Below are 15,276 nucleotides of genomic sequence, written 5' to 3'. Positions count from 1 at the left end.
AGTATATTGACAAGTTAGAGGACCAGGTCTTCAAAGGATTGATCTTATATAGTCTTTTAACAGTACCAAATTAACTATTCAGAACTCATTATGTTTTGCCCTTTGCTCTGGATGAAAATTGCTTTTAATTGTGCTAATTAAGTCATCAATCTTTTTACGTTTTGCCAATTGAGTCCAATCGGCTAATTTTGGCTGCACCGACGTGAACGTCGGTTGTCCTACACGACGCAGACGGCGCCGAAGTGAACAATTTTTACTAATGTTTTAATATTTTTTTCAGATTTTATTTATTTGTTTTTCTTTTCTTTGTCCTTTTGTTCGTCTCCTTTTCTTTTCCTTCTTCCTCTAGCCAGTTGCGAGACCTCCAGGATGGCCGAAGACCGGCAGAGGCGAGGTCCGGCGAGATGGGGAAAGGCCAGGATCAAACTCTCGTTCCTCTTCCCCTGTTTTCTTCGTATCTACTCTCCTCTGTGTGGCTCTCTGTTCTATGTGTATGAATCAACGGTGGCCAACGACAGAGGATCGGCGGTGGCTAGACGGAGACAGAATAAAGAGGAGAGGAATCGCCGATGATCTTTTGCTGAGCTCTCTGGGCGGGTCTTGTTCGTGAGCGTCGCCCCAGGTTCAAAAGCAACGTCCCCTGTTCACGCTTCATGGGCTGCGTTGGTTGGGCCGCACTTAATGAGTTTGAAATTGATGGGCCTGGTGAGCTGGAGCTGATTGGGCCTGGCGGACTGGACTGGAGAGGACGTGGTCCGACCGGGATGGAGAGTGAAGAGTCCTAGTTAGGGCCTGTTTGGTTCAGATTTGCAAATGAGCATTGGGGCTCTAAAGTCCCTTGGCTAAATGCAAATGGTGTTTGGTTCATTTTTTGACTCACTTTGGGAAGATGCAATTGCATCTCAAATGCTCTCCAAAGTCCCTTAGCCCAAAGTACCTCCAGAGGTACTTTGGGCTAAGGGACTTTGGCGAAATGCAACTAATTTTTTTATTATTTTAATTTTTTCACTTTTGCTTGCCGCCACCGCCGGTCGCCGCCGGTCGCCGCCGGTCGCCGGTCGCCGCCGGTCGCCGCCGGTCGCCGGTCGCCGCCGGTCGCCGGTCGCCGCCCGTCGCCGGTCGCCGCCGGTCGCCGGCCGCCGCCGATCCGGCCGCCGGTCGCCGCCGATCGCCGGTCGCCGCCGGTCGCCGCCGCGCCGCCGATCGCCGCCGCCGCCGGTCGCCGGTCGCCGCCGGTCGCCGCCGGTCGCCCGGTCGCCGCCGGTCGCCGCCGCCGGCCGCCCGCCGCGCCCGGCCGCGGCCGCAAAGTTGCTTTTTTAAATGTGTTTTTAAAATATACTTTACCAAACACTACTTGCATTTTAAAAAAGGCCTTTAGCCCAAAGGTATTTGCATTTTCTCAAAGTCCCTTGGCCAAATCTTGAACCAAACAGGGCCTTAATCTCGTACTCTATTTGGCTGACGAGATAATCCGCAATCTTAAATTGTCATTTGGGGTTTTTATGGTCTCTCGAGGAATCGATCCACCATTTGGAAAGCATCGGATCCTAGTGCATTTTGCTGCACTTCCTACACGAGATATCGTACCGCACAAACACTTAGAACATTTTCCAACGACTTTTAGACGGAGATCTATTCATTCGCGCTCCAAAAGGCAAGATTCATAAAAATCACAGTTGCCACCGTACGAGTATGACAGGGCATGTATGTCTACAAGTGCCAAGTTAGAAACAAAACTTCCGCCTCCCTTGTCTCGCATCTTGCTAGAGATAGAAAATCACATCCCACCCGTGACTTCATTATATTCACGATCAAGTTCTATCTTCTTATTGCATCTCGATTATTGATTCGAAATTACGATCCTGGTCTTTCTAATAAGCGCCCTGGGTATCCCCCGTTGGGCATGTTCGGTGACGGAAAAAAGTTCGATTTTGCAAGACGCTAGGATGCTATTTCTCAAAACCGTTGAAGATTGCGACGTTTCCTCGATTAAACTTAGTCGAGTGCTATGTCAAGCCTTTTGCTCAGACTGACCTTGGCTGCTGAAAGTGGCGAGCTTGGCGTACGCGTCACGACCGAGACGTATCCCCACGAACACGACACACGACAAGACAGACGGGGACGAGACGATGAGCTATCCAATCCGAGGGCATGCTTTTGGCACGAGGGTGTCGATGAAAAGAGACCAAAACCCCATCAATCCATGGTTGCCATTTGCCAAGCGGCGGATCTGACTTTTCCCCGAGAAAAAGATGCCGAACGGGACATGGAGAGATCTTCTCACGACCTTTGTTCCTTGTTCCACGCACCAACGGCAGTGAAAATTCCCCACCCCTCCTTCCCCCCCCAAAAAGAGGTTTTAAACGTGTTAAACTTTCGCAAATTCGGTCTTCAATCTTTTCATTTTATCGATTATGTCCATCCGATCAATTTTAATTAAAAATCGCCGATTTATATGTACTACGTGACACGACTAATACTTGAGTGGATAACTTTTTATTCTTGTTTCTTTTCTTTTCTTTTTTTCGTGCCAAGCTCGACGAGGGTTGACCGACCCTCGACGCAGTTGATAGAACGGAAAAGGTCAAAAGAAAATAAAAAAAATATGAGAAATTCAATTTTCTAAAAAAATAGTATAAAAGAAATTGTCCATATTAATGCTGGTCGTTTCACTCAAGACAACCGACATCCGAGCTAGCGATATTCGATTAAAATTGACCGTATGAATTCAATTATCAAAAGTAGAAAGATTTAAGATTTAATTGATAAAATTCGAGAAATTTATAATTGAATCGATCAAAATGCAATAAATTAAAAAAATTTAAAGATAATTTTTCCCTCTCATGTCCCCGGTCACCATCCATCCCTAAGCACATCCACCGTATCAGATCAGCTTTCGTAATCATAATTAATAAAAGAACTGAGTTCCATGGTCACATCAGAACACATCAGAACAGCAAAAGTAGCATTGGAATTGCAAAGGAGGTGGGGTTGTGAGGTAAGGATAGACGTGGCCGGTTTCGATTTCTAGGCTTAATGGCTCTTTTTTTTCCAGATTTTCTCTTTTTTTTTTATTTAAAAAAAAATCAGGTCAGAACCATGGGTCCGGTCAACGGGCCAGTTCCGGGCCCCGGTTCATTTTGGCCATGTCTAGGTAAGGATATGCGGAGAATCGTGATTAGTGCCATGCCCCATGCCTTGTTCCCCACTTCTTGCCCTAAATTATATAAAAAGAAAAAAGGAAAAAAAAAAAGAGAGAAACAGGGCAAGGGAAGCAATCGGGATTTGCGTCGATTTCGATTCCGTTTACACGGCCCCAGTTCGAAAGGAACACGACAGGGTCCCAGCAAAAAGACTCCCGACCGTTCTTTCTCCCTCGAGCGGAACCTGCGCCGAAGATTCCAAATCTAGTTTTGAAAAATCCGAGGACAGCCACCACCATGGATGGAGCTTTGAACACGTTTTGAAGTTGGCACCAGGACAGGCCGTGAGAGTCTAGGAAATTGACGTCTCAATCGACAATGTATAGCCAAGAGTCTCGACTTGGACAGAATTTGACCCCAAAAAAAGAAAAGAAAAGGAAGAGGGTATTTTTCAATATTCTGAAGGTACATTACAGCTCCGACAAAAATAAATCATAAATTAATAACTCGAGAACTAATGGTTTTCATTGTCGTACCGACGAAGCCATAGGAATGACGTAAATGAGCATCGATGTGTTCAGACCTCGGTGTCGTTTTGGGGGAGAAGAAAAGACATCCGGTGATAAAATGCAAATCGGAACTTAATAAGCTGGCGATCACACTACAACAGGAAATTAAGAGTGAGACGAAAATTATTGAATCGGCAATCAAGAAATGTGAAAAATACGGATGGATTAGGTGCACAATTCAAGTTAGATCGCTGTTGCGACGGTACTTTTTGCGGCCCTATGATTTTTTATTTTTCGGTACATGAACAAGCCATCTTGGACAAAACTTTTACCAAAACATGCTAATATTACAAGTTTCGATGCGAAATATGCCCTATAGACCAAAAGCCTATTAGGATTAGGACGTCGTTCGAGCCCATGGCCGGCGGCTGGTGTGGATTTGCAATCTCTTTGCTCTAATCTTTTTTTTTTTTTTTCCTTCTTCCTCCTTTGCACGATCATGACAAGCGTGGATCTTAACTTTTGGTTCTCTACGCATTCGGTCGGCCCCAACAGATCTTATTGCGCACACGCACATCCCGCCACCGTCGACTAATTGCTGTCCGGACGGTCGTTGGCAAAACCATGGATCATCATCCTCGTGGGAGAACATTCAGTTTGAAGCCCGTATTTGATTATTCTAGAGGACGGGGCGAGCGGAAAGATCAAGATCAAGACCGACCATACATGTGGAAAAAAGACTAGGCCCGCTCTCCACAGGCCGATCAAACAAGAAGCAAAAGAAGAAAAAAGAAGGGCATCTCATTCTCATCTTTCCTAAAACGCGGTCAAGACCAGGGCGCGCAGCCTGCCCCACCCGCAAAGGAAAAAGCCACAGGCGGAGGGAGATTGGCTGCCACTTAATTTCGAGGAATCATCTCCCGCTTCCCAAATCTTCAATCCTCCGTCCCACTCCCACCCAAATATAAAAACCCAAAGCAAGCGTCTCTCGCTTTACCTCTGCAAGGAACCCACCAAAAGATCTCTCTGTTTTTTTCCGAAAGCTTTCTTCCCCCCCGCGAGATCCGAACGTCTCCTTCCACCAAGAACCCTATCGCTCTCGCCTCTCTCTCTCTCTCTCTCTCCTCTCCAGCGCCACTCGATTTTGCGCCGACCCAATTCCCCATTTTCCTTCTTTCTTCACAATTCCGCCCAAATTTCAGTCCTTTTCCCGGAAAATTCCCCTTTTTTGTTTGTCCAGAGATTTGCTGCGATTCAACATGGGGTTCACTCCCATCCCCTTCTTGTGACCCCCTCCTTATCCAGTTTTTGTTCCCATTCCTTTCTGGGCGTTTTCTTGATTCTTTCGCCTTCTTGTTCCCCGTTCGTTTCTGGGCTATAAAAGCATGAGGACCATGGCGATTCCCTATCCCCATTTCCTCGGCTCCGAGAAGCCTGCCATGGAGGCTGGCTTGTTGGGTCCCCCTCCGTCCCCTCCCTCCTCCTCCGCCGCTTCCTTGCCTCCTCCCGTCGCCGCCCTCACCCAGGACAACCTCAAGAGGATCGCCGCCTACAAGGCCGTCGACTACGTCCAGTCCGGGATGGTCGTCGGCCTCGGCACCGGCTCCACCGCCTGCCACGCCGTCGACCGCATCGCCGACCTCCTCCGCCAGGGCAAGCTCTCCGGCATCGTCGGCATCCCCACCTCCACCCAGACCCACCAGCAGGCCCTCTCCCTCGGCATCCCCCTCTCCGACCTCGACTCCCATCCCTCCCTCGACTTGGCCATCGACGGCGCCGACGAGGTCGACCCCTACCTCAATCTCGTCAAGGGCCGGGGCGGGTCGCTGCTCAGGGAGAAGATGGTCGAGGGGGCTTGCAAGAAGTTCGTTGTCATCGTCGACGAGAGCAAGCTCGTCAAGCATCTGGGAGGCAGCGGTCTTGCCATGCCGGTCGAGATCGTGCCCTTCTGCTGGAAGTTCACTGCCGAGAGGCTGCGGCTCCTCTTCGAGGACGCTGGGTGCGCCGCCAAGCTGCGGACTTTCTCGGAGACTGGGGAGCCCTTTGTGACCGACAACAAGAATTACATTGTGGACTTGTACTTCAAGAAGGACATTGGGGACTTGAAGGCGGCGAGCGACGCCATACTGCGGCTGGCTGGAGTTGTCGAGCATGGGATGTTCATCGACATGGCGACCACGGTGATCGTGGCGGGGAAGCTCGGGGTTAAGGTGCTGAACAAATAGTGAACCAATGCCACAATGGAGTGGTTATTTCTAACAGATTTATTAGTCGGAGTACCTGAAATACGGTATTGTTTAGGCGAGCCGGCAAAGTTTCGGCCGGTGATCATGGGGAAGGTCAAGTTTTTTTTTTTTTTCAATTCTTTTTCCCTTTTATTTATAGGACGCTAGGAAGAACAGTATGTGGCAGGAGTCCACTCAAATTTTGCTGTTGTCTGGCGAGAAAGTTTGGGGGGAACATTGAAACATTTAAGGCTTTCTTAGGAAAGCTGATTGACAATCTTCTGTATACCTGAAATCATGCTCTTTTTAATGCAAGTTCTGCTTTATTTACTCGAGATCTTTTCAGTTTCTTTCCTTTCATTGATTAGAGAGTTCTCTTGTGGCTGCGTGAAATAAGCGAGGGTTGGAAAGTTATTCTTTTGGATGATTCTGATTATTCTAAATTGAAATATTGCGGAACCTGTGTGTTGTATGTATGCATACAGGGCCATGTAAACCTAGTTCTTATGGTTATGGGGTTCTGCTGTCTATTATCAAGGCCATATTAGATTCAGGACGTCCTCATTGAGCAGATCCAATAGAACACTCTTAAGTATCTCAACAAGTGGAGAGGAATGCAGGCCCTCCACTCTTTCCGGAAAACTTTTGTTTGAAACAGGTTGTACTGCTCTGCCCTCTATTCTCTGAGTATGCTGCCATTATATCCGGTAGGTCATTGTAACTCTCCTTCTGTGGATTGTTAATTTATGTCCTAAGTGATATCAAATTTCCGAAGATGGTGGAGTACTACTGTGAATTGAGTTGTTGACAGCCTCGGATGTCCTTGAAGGGGCGGCAATTTCAGACACAAAATTAGAACATACGCGACAAGAGTTTATTGATGTGTTCTGAACAGGTTCTTATGAAAATCAAGTCTTCTTCATACGAATCAAATTTGAGCTTAATTTAGCAATGATACACTATAATAATTGAAATGAATATGATGATATGGTATGAATTTCCCACACTGCATGAGATATTGATTGAAATGTGATTTTGGATGCATTGAGATACTCTACTTTGCAGATCTGTTTATGTATTCTATCGCTGATTGGCATTTAAAGGGAGGTAAGGTTACATATCTAGACTAGTGATTTTTTTGTTGTTGTTTGACGTTTAACCTTTCTGATATTTGCTCCCAAGTCGCTTGTCTGTTGCATCCTTCTGCATTGACAGAGTAGGCAAGTTAGAGCCAGGTATGCGGAAGTGATCCTCAGCTGTGGTCTGTGTTTCCTCCTTACACATATGCACAAATGTTGGGCTTCAATCCTATCTACTGGGTTTGTTTTCTTTCATGTTTTCCTTCTATTAGTTTAGTGGTGATGTCTTATTTCTTGTTACTATAGAGTGACATCTTCACTGATTGCCTGCTAACAATCTGTGCCAAGTATCTGCACTGGGGAATTGAAATTTGTGCGGGTTGAATGTGTTTTTTTCCATTACTAGCTATTCCCAGTAAGTATTGGAAGGCAAGTTTCTTTTATGTCTGTTTTTTCTTCCAATAGGATGTTAGGAAGCACAATATGTGGCAGGAGTGCACTCAAATTTTACTGTTGGGTGGAGTTTTTTGTTTTGTTTTTTTTATTATTTGGGTTTGGTTGGGGGGGAGGGGGGGAGGGGGTGGGATGGCTTTCTTAGGAATGCTGTTTGACAAACTTTTTTATACCTGAAACATGCTCTTTTTAGTATAAGTTCTGCTTTATTTCCTTGATCTGGATTTCTTCAATTTTTCTCCTATTCAACTAAATTGCCCTTTAGTTTTAGTTGATAGTTTTTTTGGTCTATTGATGGTTGACAGTATATGTTGGAATAAATCGGCTGTTTATATGTACGAGTCCTACATTCTTCTTTGTTCGGATATTTTCTTTCGTGTGAATAGCCTAATCTATCTGATGTGTAAATCACGTCATATTGCGAACCAGTGTGTTGTTTAGGATCCAAGCTTTGTCTAAAATCTTAGGACAATTGTAAGATGACACGCTTGTGCTTTTGTTGGTTTGTGGTTTCGCTGTGTTATCGAGGTCATCTGTGCTTAAGTGGATATCTAGTGCACTCTCAACCGGTTGAGAGGTATACGTGCTTTCTCAGGAAGTGTTTTGAGCAATTGAGAATGCTGCCATCAAATGAGGGAGATCATTATCTTGCTCCTTCTCTGGATTGCTAAGTGATGTACTATGTGCATAATTCGACATTTTCAAATGATGGAGGAAATCAAGCAGTGGGAATCGATTTTTTGCCATCTTGAATCATTAATATGTGGAAGCAATGGTGCACGCCCTTTTTAAGTATGATTCAATCGATTGTGGACTTAAAAACTGTTGTAGATGTGCGCCATTGTTGGTCGGCATTTAAAGGGACTTGAAGGTATTCCGTTGATCCTAGACTTCCTGTTAGAGCCAGGTATTCAGAAGTGATCCTCCTCTCACCAGCTCTTTTTGCATTTGCATAATGTGAAAGATCAGCTGCAGCAGAGCATCGTCTAACGAAACTGGTTTACACTTGGGAATTTGATATCTTGTGGGGTTCTATTGCTACTTTGGTTCCTTTATTCACTCATCAGGTCGCCAAGATAACAGCAATTACTACTCCTCTCAGCTGTCCTGTTTATTCATCTGGCTGTAACCTTCCGGTTGCTGTCTGTACAGCTTATACGGCTTAGCAGGGCCGTCACATTAGCGGACCGGGCCTCACATGGGACTTGCTGAATGGACCCGCCCTGTTCATGTCCTTCGTGTCTCTGACAAAGAGAGCGAAACAGGGAAGGGAAAATACAGAAAGAACGTGCTGAAGAATGCTTTGGTTGAATAACTGTTGTTTGAGTATTGGGCAAGAGAGTTTTGAAATGCGATTTGGTTATAAACTGTTCACTGAAAATGAACCTTCTCTTGTGAAAAACATGTTTGAAAATGAACGTTCTCTTACGGGAGACATTTGATCCGGTCTTTGACAGCGACCATTTGTCAAACAACGTCACCTCGTCCTTTGTCACCCCAATCCAATACCAATACTTGATTGCTCGAAATTTCAGAATTCGGAAAGAGAACAATAGGAACACTACGAAAATAGCGTCTTCATGCTGGTATCTTTGGAAAGGAAGACGCGAGGACATCTTCCAAAAAGCGGCAATGTAGAGAGTTAGACGTAGCTCTAGAACAATTCTTCAAATTTCAGGTCTTGGTTCGAGCGAAGCATGTAACAGCAAGAAAGGAGCAACTCAAGCTGATGAAGAAAAGAAGAGGAAGAACCCAGGTGGTGACAGGATTACATTGAACAGCGATGGAGGGTCGATCGATGGAACAAGAGAGCATCAAGAAACAGATGGCGGAAAAAGACCTTGTCAGAGTCTGGATGTGTTTCGGTAAGTCGAATAAGTTTTGGTTAGAATGAATGCTGATCGCAGACCGAGAACGTGACCAAACTCAACAGGTTTTGCTCACTGGGCTGCTATGCACTGGCTAGGATGAATTTGGGTGTAGAATTGGGTTTGAGAAGCCTCGGGTGCTCTGCTGATGGGTATGCATACTCACGATGCACAGAAGAACCTCCATGAGCAAGTGCCTTTGGAAATATGCGGTCTTAGAGAAATGCAACTGACCTTGAACTTGCCGATAAAGGCTGCTGCTTTACTACGACCGCAAATAAATAGACGTAGAAGTGCGGCATTCCGAGATGAAAAGATGGTGGTCATGTGGAGGAAACTGAAACCACAGACATCATATCTTGCATGTAGTGAAGAAATATGGAGATTTGGAGATCACTCCAATCTATTTGATTCAATCTAGAAGTCTGAATCTGACGGACTAGCCATTCATCACAACCTACAGAACGTTTTCTAGTTCATAATCAGATGCGGACAAACATCAATGGAGCCAGAGCAATTATGGACCGACAGTGAAGAAAATCGCACACGTGAGCTATTATCTGTATAGGTTTTGAGGACTGCTAAACGATGACTAGTGAATAGGCATGAACTGCTGTGGGATCATTATAAAAGAGACTCATCTCCGAAAGCGAAAGGAAAAGAAGAGGATTGAAACAGAAGATTCATCACTATACTCTGCCACTTTCAGTTGAAACTTCCATCGCAGGCTGTCCCGTCTCTTGCTGCGATGACATCAAGAATGCCATGGACGCTGAGCCACTCGCTTGTGTAAATGTCTGGCGGAGTCATCGGAACTCCGTTGAGCATCAAAGCGTCGCCAATTCTCATGACCTCGATAACAAATCCCTCCAGATGAGTATGTAACTGTGTCCCATTGTTGAACTCCAGTAGATCACTGGCCAAAAGCTTGCACGGAACGACATGCCGCAGAAAGATTGAAGGGTACTCACTGAAACTCCCTGTGCGATTCACCATCGATTCATCCGACGGAGCGAAAACCGTCAACGTCTGATTATCACCCTTCAGTTTCATCAATTGCAAACCAAGAAAAGAAGCCATCACAGAGTAGCCTTTTGATCTCATTGCCCCACAAGCCTCAGCAAACATATTCCCAGCCGAAAGATTCTCCAAACCGCCGTATCTGGGCGCTACACATTCAAGGCCAGGGATTGGACTCTGAACCGGAGCCGAAGTTTGGAACTCTGGATCGAAGAACATCTCAATCCCAAAGACCACCAAATTCCCGTCGTTGAACACCGGCGAGCCGACAATCTTGACGCCGTTTATCTCAACCTGATAATCAGACGGCGAGGTGGTGACCATCAGAGAATGATTGGCGTTCATGGTGGAGATCGTGGCCCCACGAGGAAGCGACCTCAAGGTATCGAGAGAGAGCGCGTGGGGCGAGAAGTGGAGTCGGAGAAGAGACAGCGGCGGCTGGCCGAACCGTGCGAAGGAATCATCCGAGGGAGAGAAGATGGTGAGGGAGGGGACTTGAGGGGAAATGAGTGTTTTGGAGATGAGATTGAGAGTTAAGGACATGGAGACAAAGCCCGAGTTCGAGAGAACATGGGTGGCTTCTCTGAGGGACTCGAGAGGGAGCGGAGAGCACGGAGGAAGGAGAGAGAGGAGCACGAGGGCCACGGCGGAGACTAGAGCCGCCATTCTTGGAGCTCTGAAAATGGAGTTTTTCTTTTTCGAAAAGGCTCTTGCTTGAAGTCGTGGCACAGAGATAGAGAGAGAGAGGGAAAGACGTTTCTTTTCTTCTGTTTGTGTTTCGCTGAGAAGGTCGTTAACCGTTATCTAAGCCTGGGGATAATTTTGGCGGGAAGTGGGAATGTCCGGCGTAGATCGGAATTGACGCAAAAGCCCTTCTAGCATTTTCTTTTCTTCTTAATCAGAACAGAAGCAGATTCTGTGCATCTTTTTTGTTTATTATTCAGTGATTAAGAAATAATATACATGTACAGCAGCGGAGAATGGCTATGCACCTCATCCTCCAAATGCTTTACAATTAAAACTAAATCTCTCTTCCGAGTTTCAACCATAGATAGGTGCTGCCCAAATGCCGCCACATCGGGACTCTTATCGCGTGTCCTCGATAGATGTCGAGCTCTACCGGAGGATGCCGTCAACGATGTTATCCCTACCGTGAGGGATCGTTTTGATTAGCCCTTTGTTTTCTAGAGATCGAAGGTTGTCTCCATCGGCAACCATCCAGAGGTCAATGCCCATCGTCGTTGTTCTCACCGATGAACATCAAAGGTCAACTGCCACAACTCACTGGAGATCTCTAAGGTATTTGTCACGACCCAAAGGTTTTCATGGCACTATGGGCCGAGAGAGTTGCCAAGATGACCGGCCGAGCCTCGAAGCTTCTAAGGGTATGAGGTTTCTTGAGTGCTCTAGAATATTTTTTCGGGGCAATATGGATATGTTTTGGGGCTGAAAAAGAAGAGTATTTCAATTAAAAATCGCAATGACAATTACGAGTGTGAAATATCATAACTCATAATATAAAATCCACTTCATCCAAAATTTTATGCTCAACCGCTTACTTCCTAGAGGTCATTTAAGGCACTAATTAAGGCAGTGATATCAGACGATGTATCCACGTCACGTCGACATGTCGTACAACATTATATCCAACCTATTAATTGTACATGTTTGTATGGCATGATTCTTTTTACCATCTCATGATTGAAGATTGTAATAAGACTGAATGTCTCATCCATCATTTGAGGTATCAAATTATGTTACCCGCAAATCGGCTACGTAATAACCTTCTCATTGATTTATCAGGTCCCAATTTTATCTATTATACTGTGGTTTAAACTTTAAACCACCCAAGAGGATAAAAAAAAAAAATTACTGGCCTCAATTAGCAAGCATAGATGGTGGGAATTGATGAAGTCAAGTAACTTTGTCCTTTTCAAGAAGAGTCCATGAACGAGAAAGAAGCATCGGGAAGACATTGAAGATCGTGGCCTTTTCCCTCATGGGCTCAACCTCCATCAAGCGCTCAAGCAAGAGCGAAGGCTTTTTCCTCTAAGGAGGAAACTTCCACGTATCCTTTTTTATGTAAACCCTCGAATTATAGGTCTCAAACAGGTGGATCAGATCGAATTTGAGTTGGGTCGAAAGGCCAATATTGACAGCTCTATTCTTGAGCTCGAGACAATAGACATCCAATTCAATGCATCTCCACAACAACATCTCTTCATCCCTCGTTATTCTCCCCCTTTCTTCTCGGTCCTGTCCTAGTGTTTCCTTAAAACTCCGCCGTAGCTACATCAAGCTCATGTAATAAGGAGCAAATCGATGATGGCACGTTGCTGTATTTGATGAACCCCTGTGGCTACGTAGTTCAATCGACGTAATGCTAAAGTTTAGAGACAAAGTTCCGACAAAAACCTGATCATGGGCTTGACAATCCGTGGACCTTTGCAATAGACAACGCAGATGTTGCTTTTTCCATTTATTTCGAAAAAAAATGAATGATTTGATAAATATATATTTTTTAAAAATGATTGTTTGTATCGCTTGAAATAATTAGTAAATGAAACTTATATTCATTATTGTCAATAATTTATATTTTAATATTTTCATTGACAAGGGAAATACTTTTTTTCGTTCATTCGTCTTTGTAAATGATGCAAGCAATCGTTCTGGGGAAATTTTTTTTCAAATGTTTCATTTTCTGCAAAACAAATGCACCCGTCTTCATAGCATTCCTACTAGGGATATATGTCATTACATTTTCTTATGGACTTTGTCACAAAAGTAAATTACCATGTAAATTCGAGTGAATTTTTTATTGCAATTGTTTACTTTATTTACAGTTCGGGGACTCGTTATCCAAAGGTTGGAAAAATTGTCCAGGAAGTGATAAACACCTTTTACGGCGGCCAATTTAATCTTAAACCTTTTAATTGTGCCACGTAATACTAAACTTTTTGAGGATTTGTCAATTTCGACCTAAACCTTTTAACGAGTTATCAATGTATCCTTCCGGCTAATTTTGCCTAGCACTGGCCCTCGGCTAGTGGCTAGCGACTTCACCGGCCTTATGACGAAAACAAGGAAAAAATAAATAAAGCTTTGTATTTTTTTTTTTCAAAAATTAAGAAATCATCCACATCGGCGCGGGTCACGCCACATAGGATGTGGTCGGTCTTGACCGGACCTCCACGTCGGCAGTTTTCGGCCAAAATTAGTTGAAAGGACTTGATTGACAGAATCGAAAGTTTTAGTATTGGATTGGCCGCTGCACAATAAGCTTAGGACCTTTCGGAAAATTTTCCTTCCAAAGGTCCTTAAAACCTTGAGCAAACTATTAAAGCAGTTGAAGCTACAGAATAGACGCCTCAATTTAATATGCAGATAGAAGCTAACGCAGTCATTCAGCTTCAGGCGACTGGTTTCGTTAACGAAACAAAAGAGGGGAAAACCTAATTCCACGACTGGAAATCTCAAGTACGAGAACATTAGGGTTACCAACTCCTCTCCAATGGTTTCGCACCATTGATATCGAAACCCACGAGAAGAAGCAACGTCTTTGTCCGGTTCTCTACCAAGTTGCGTAGTTTTAATTATAATCTACTTATTAACTTAAAACAAACAAATCTCCGAGAAGCAAACTCTAATAACATACCCTAAAAGCTAAACTCGAACCCCATCACGTGATTTAACCACTCAGCACCGTAACTGTCCGAGGAGACCAATAGCCGCCATGTCCAACACGTGCAAAACCTCGCAAAGAAACCCTAAAAATTCCAAAACCCTAATGATAATAACCTTGGGGGCATGCTTTAGGTTGATTATGTCTTACTATATTTTTCGGCTAAGCAAGTCAACATCCGGCTAATGTGGTAGGTCAACCACACCGTCCACCACTTTTTCGGAAGCACGTACACGATCGTCCTCTAGAGTAAATAATTGCATTGAAATTGAAGGGCGGCGATGGCTTCCATAACCTCTTTTCGAGTGGAAAATTAACCAAAAAAAAAGTTTTAAATTTATTATAATTGTGCCAATTCAATCCTAAATTATTTGTATTTGTGTCAATTTAGTCTTTTTGGCCAATTTTGACAGGAAATTATTGATGTGATGCGACCGGCACCGATGTGGTCAATTTTTAATTATTTTTAATTATTTTTCTTTTTTTCTTTTCTCTTGCCTTGGGGACCGGCTAAAGGGAGACGAAGAAAAGAAGAAGAAAGACAAAGAAAACAAGAAAAAGCAAAATAAAAATTCAAAATTCAAAAAATATTAAAATACTATTAAAAATTAGTCATGTAAGTGCCCGTCATGCTAGATTAGCGATTTTCGATCAAAATTGGTCGTAAGGACCGAATTGACACGAATACAAAAAATTTAGGACTGAATTGATACAATCGAAATAAATTTAAGATTTTTTTGGATAATTTTCCTTTTATTTCAAGCATGAGATGAAGGAGGGATTGAGGGTTTGTTTGCTTTTTGGCACGGCTGCCAACCAAACCAATTAAATGATTTTGCATGAGATCATGCGTGCAATTTCTTTCCCTAATGTTATTGTCAAGTGTCAACCACGAAGCAATTCAATCAGAGAGATGGTGTTCTATTTCGATACGCAAACCTGAGGTATGCTGAGAAGAGGATGGATGAGATTGCCACCAAATCGGGTCAACCAAACCCATCTCCGACCTACGACCATCTAGAAATGGTCGCTATGAGCATAGTCAAAGGGGTCTACCTTCCTCATTAATTAAAGTTTCATCCCACTAAAGAGAAATAGTATTACTTCACAGCATATGTTTGATGGGAAAGTTATCGAAAAGGTAATAAATATTTCGCATTTGGACCAATTCAATTATAAACTTTTCAATTGTGCCAATTGAGTTCTAAACCTTTTTACGTTTTTTTTCGATTGAGTTCATCTAGTTGGAAATCGTTAACGTGGAATTTTTTATTTATAATATTTCAAGTTTTTAAAA

At 44.0% G+C, this 15,276-nt stretch overlaps 2 protein-coding genes across 2 annotated transcripts; one reads left to right on the top strand and one right to left on the bottom strand.

Moving 5' to 3' along the window:
- The first annotated feature begins 4,843 nt into the window (after positions 1-4,843).
- LOC115740067 (probable ribose-5-phosphate isomerase 2) lies at positions 4,844-6,209 on the top strand. The gene has a single exon (XM_030673437.2). The coding sequence runs from the start codon at positions 5,038-5,040 to the stop codon at positions 5,875-5,877; it is 840 nt and encodes a 279-aa protein (XP_030529297.1). The 5' UTR covers positions 4,844-5,037; the 3' UTR covers positions 5,878-6,209.
- Positions 6,210-9,951: 3,742 nt separating this feature from the next.
- Positions 9,952-11,045, bottom strand: LOC115739963 (putative fasciclin-like arabinogalactan protein 20). The gene has a single exon (XM_030673282.2). The coding sequence runs from the start codon at positions 10,961-10,963 to the stop codon at positions 9,983-9,985; it is 981 nt and encodes a 326-aa protein (XP_030529142.1). The 5' UTR covers positions 10,964-11,045; the 3' UTR covers positions 9,952-9,982.
- Between the last annotated feature and the right edge of the window lie 4,231 nt (positions 11,046-15,276).

This window comes from Rhodamnia argentea, chromosome 5 (assembly GCF_020921035.1).
Source record: "Rhodamnia argentea isolate NSW1041297 chromosome 5, ASM2092103v1, whole genome shotgun sequence".
NCBI classification, from domain to species: Eukaryota; Viridiplantae; Streptophyta; class Magnoliopsida; order Myrtales; family Myrtaceae; genus Rhodamnia; species Rhodamnia argentea.
This window is presented reverse-complemented; position numbering and strand designations above follow the sequence as displayed.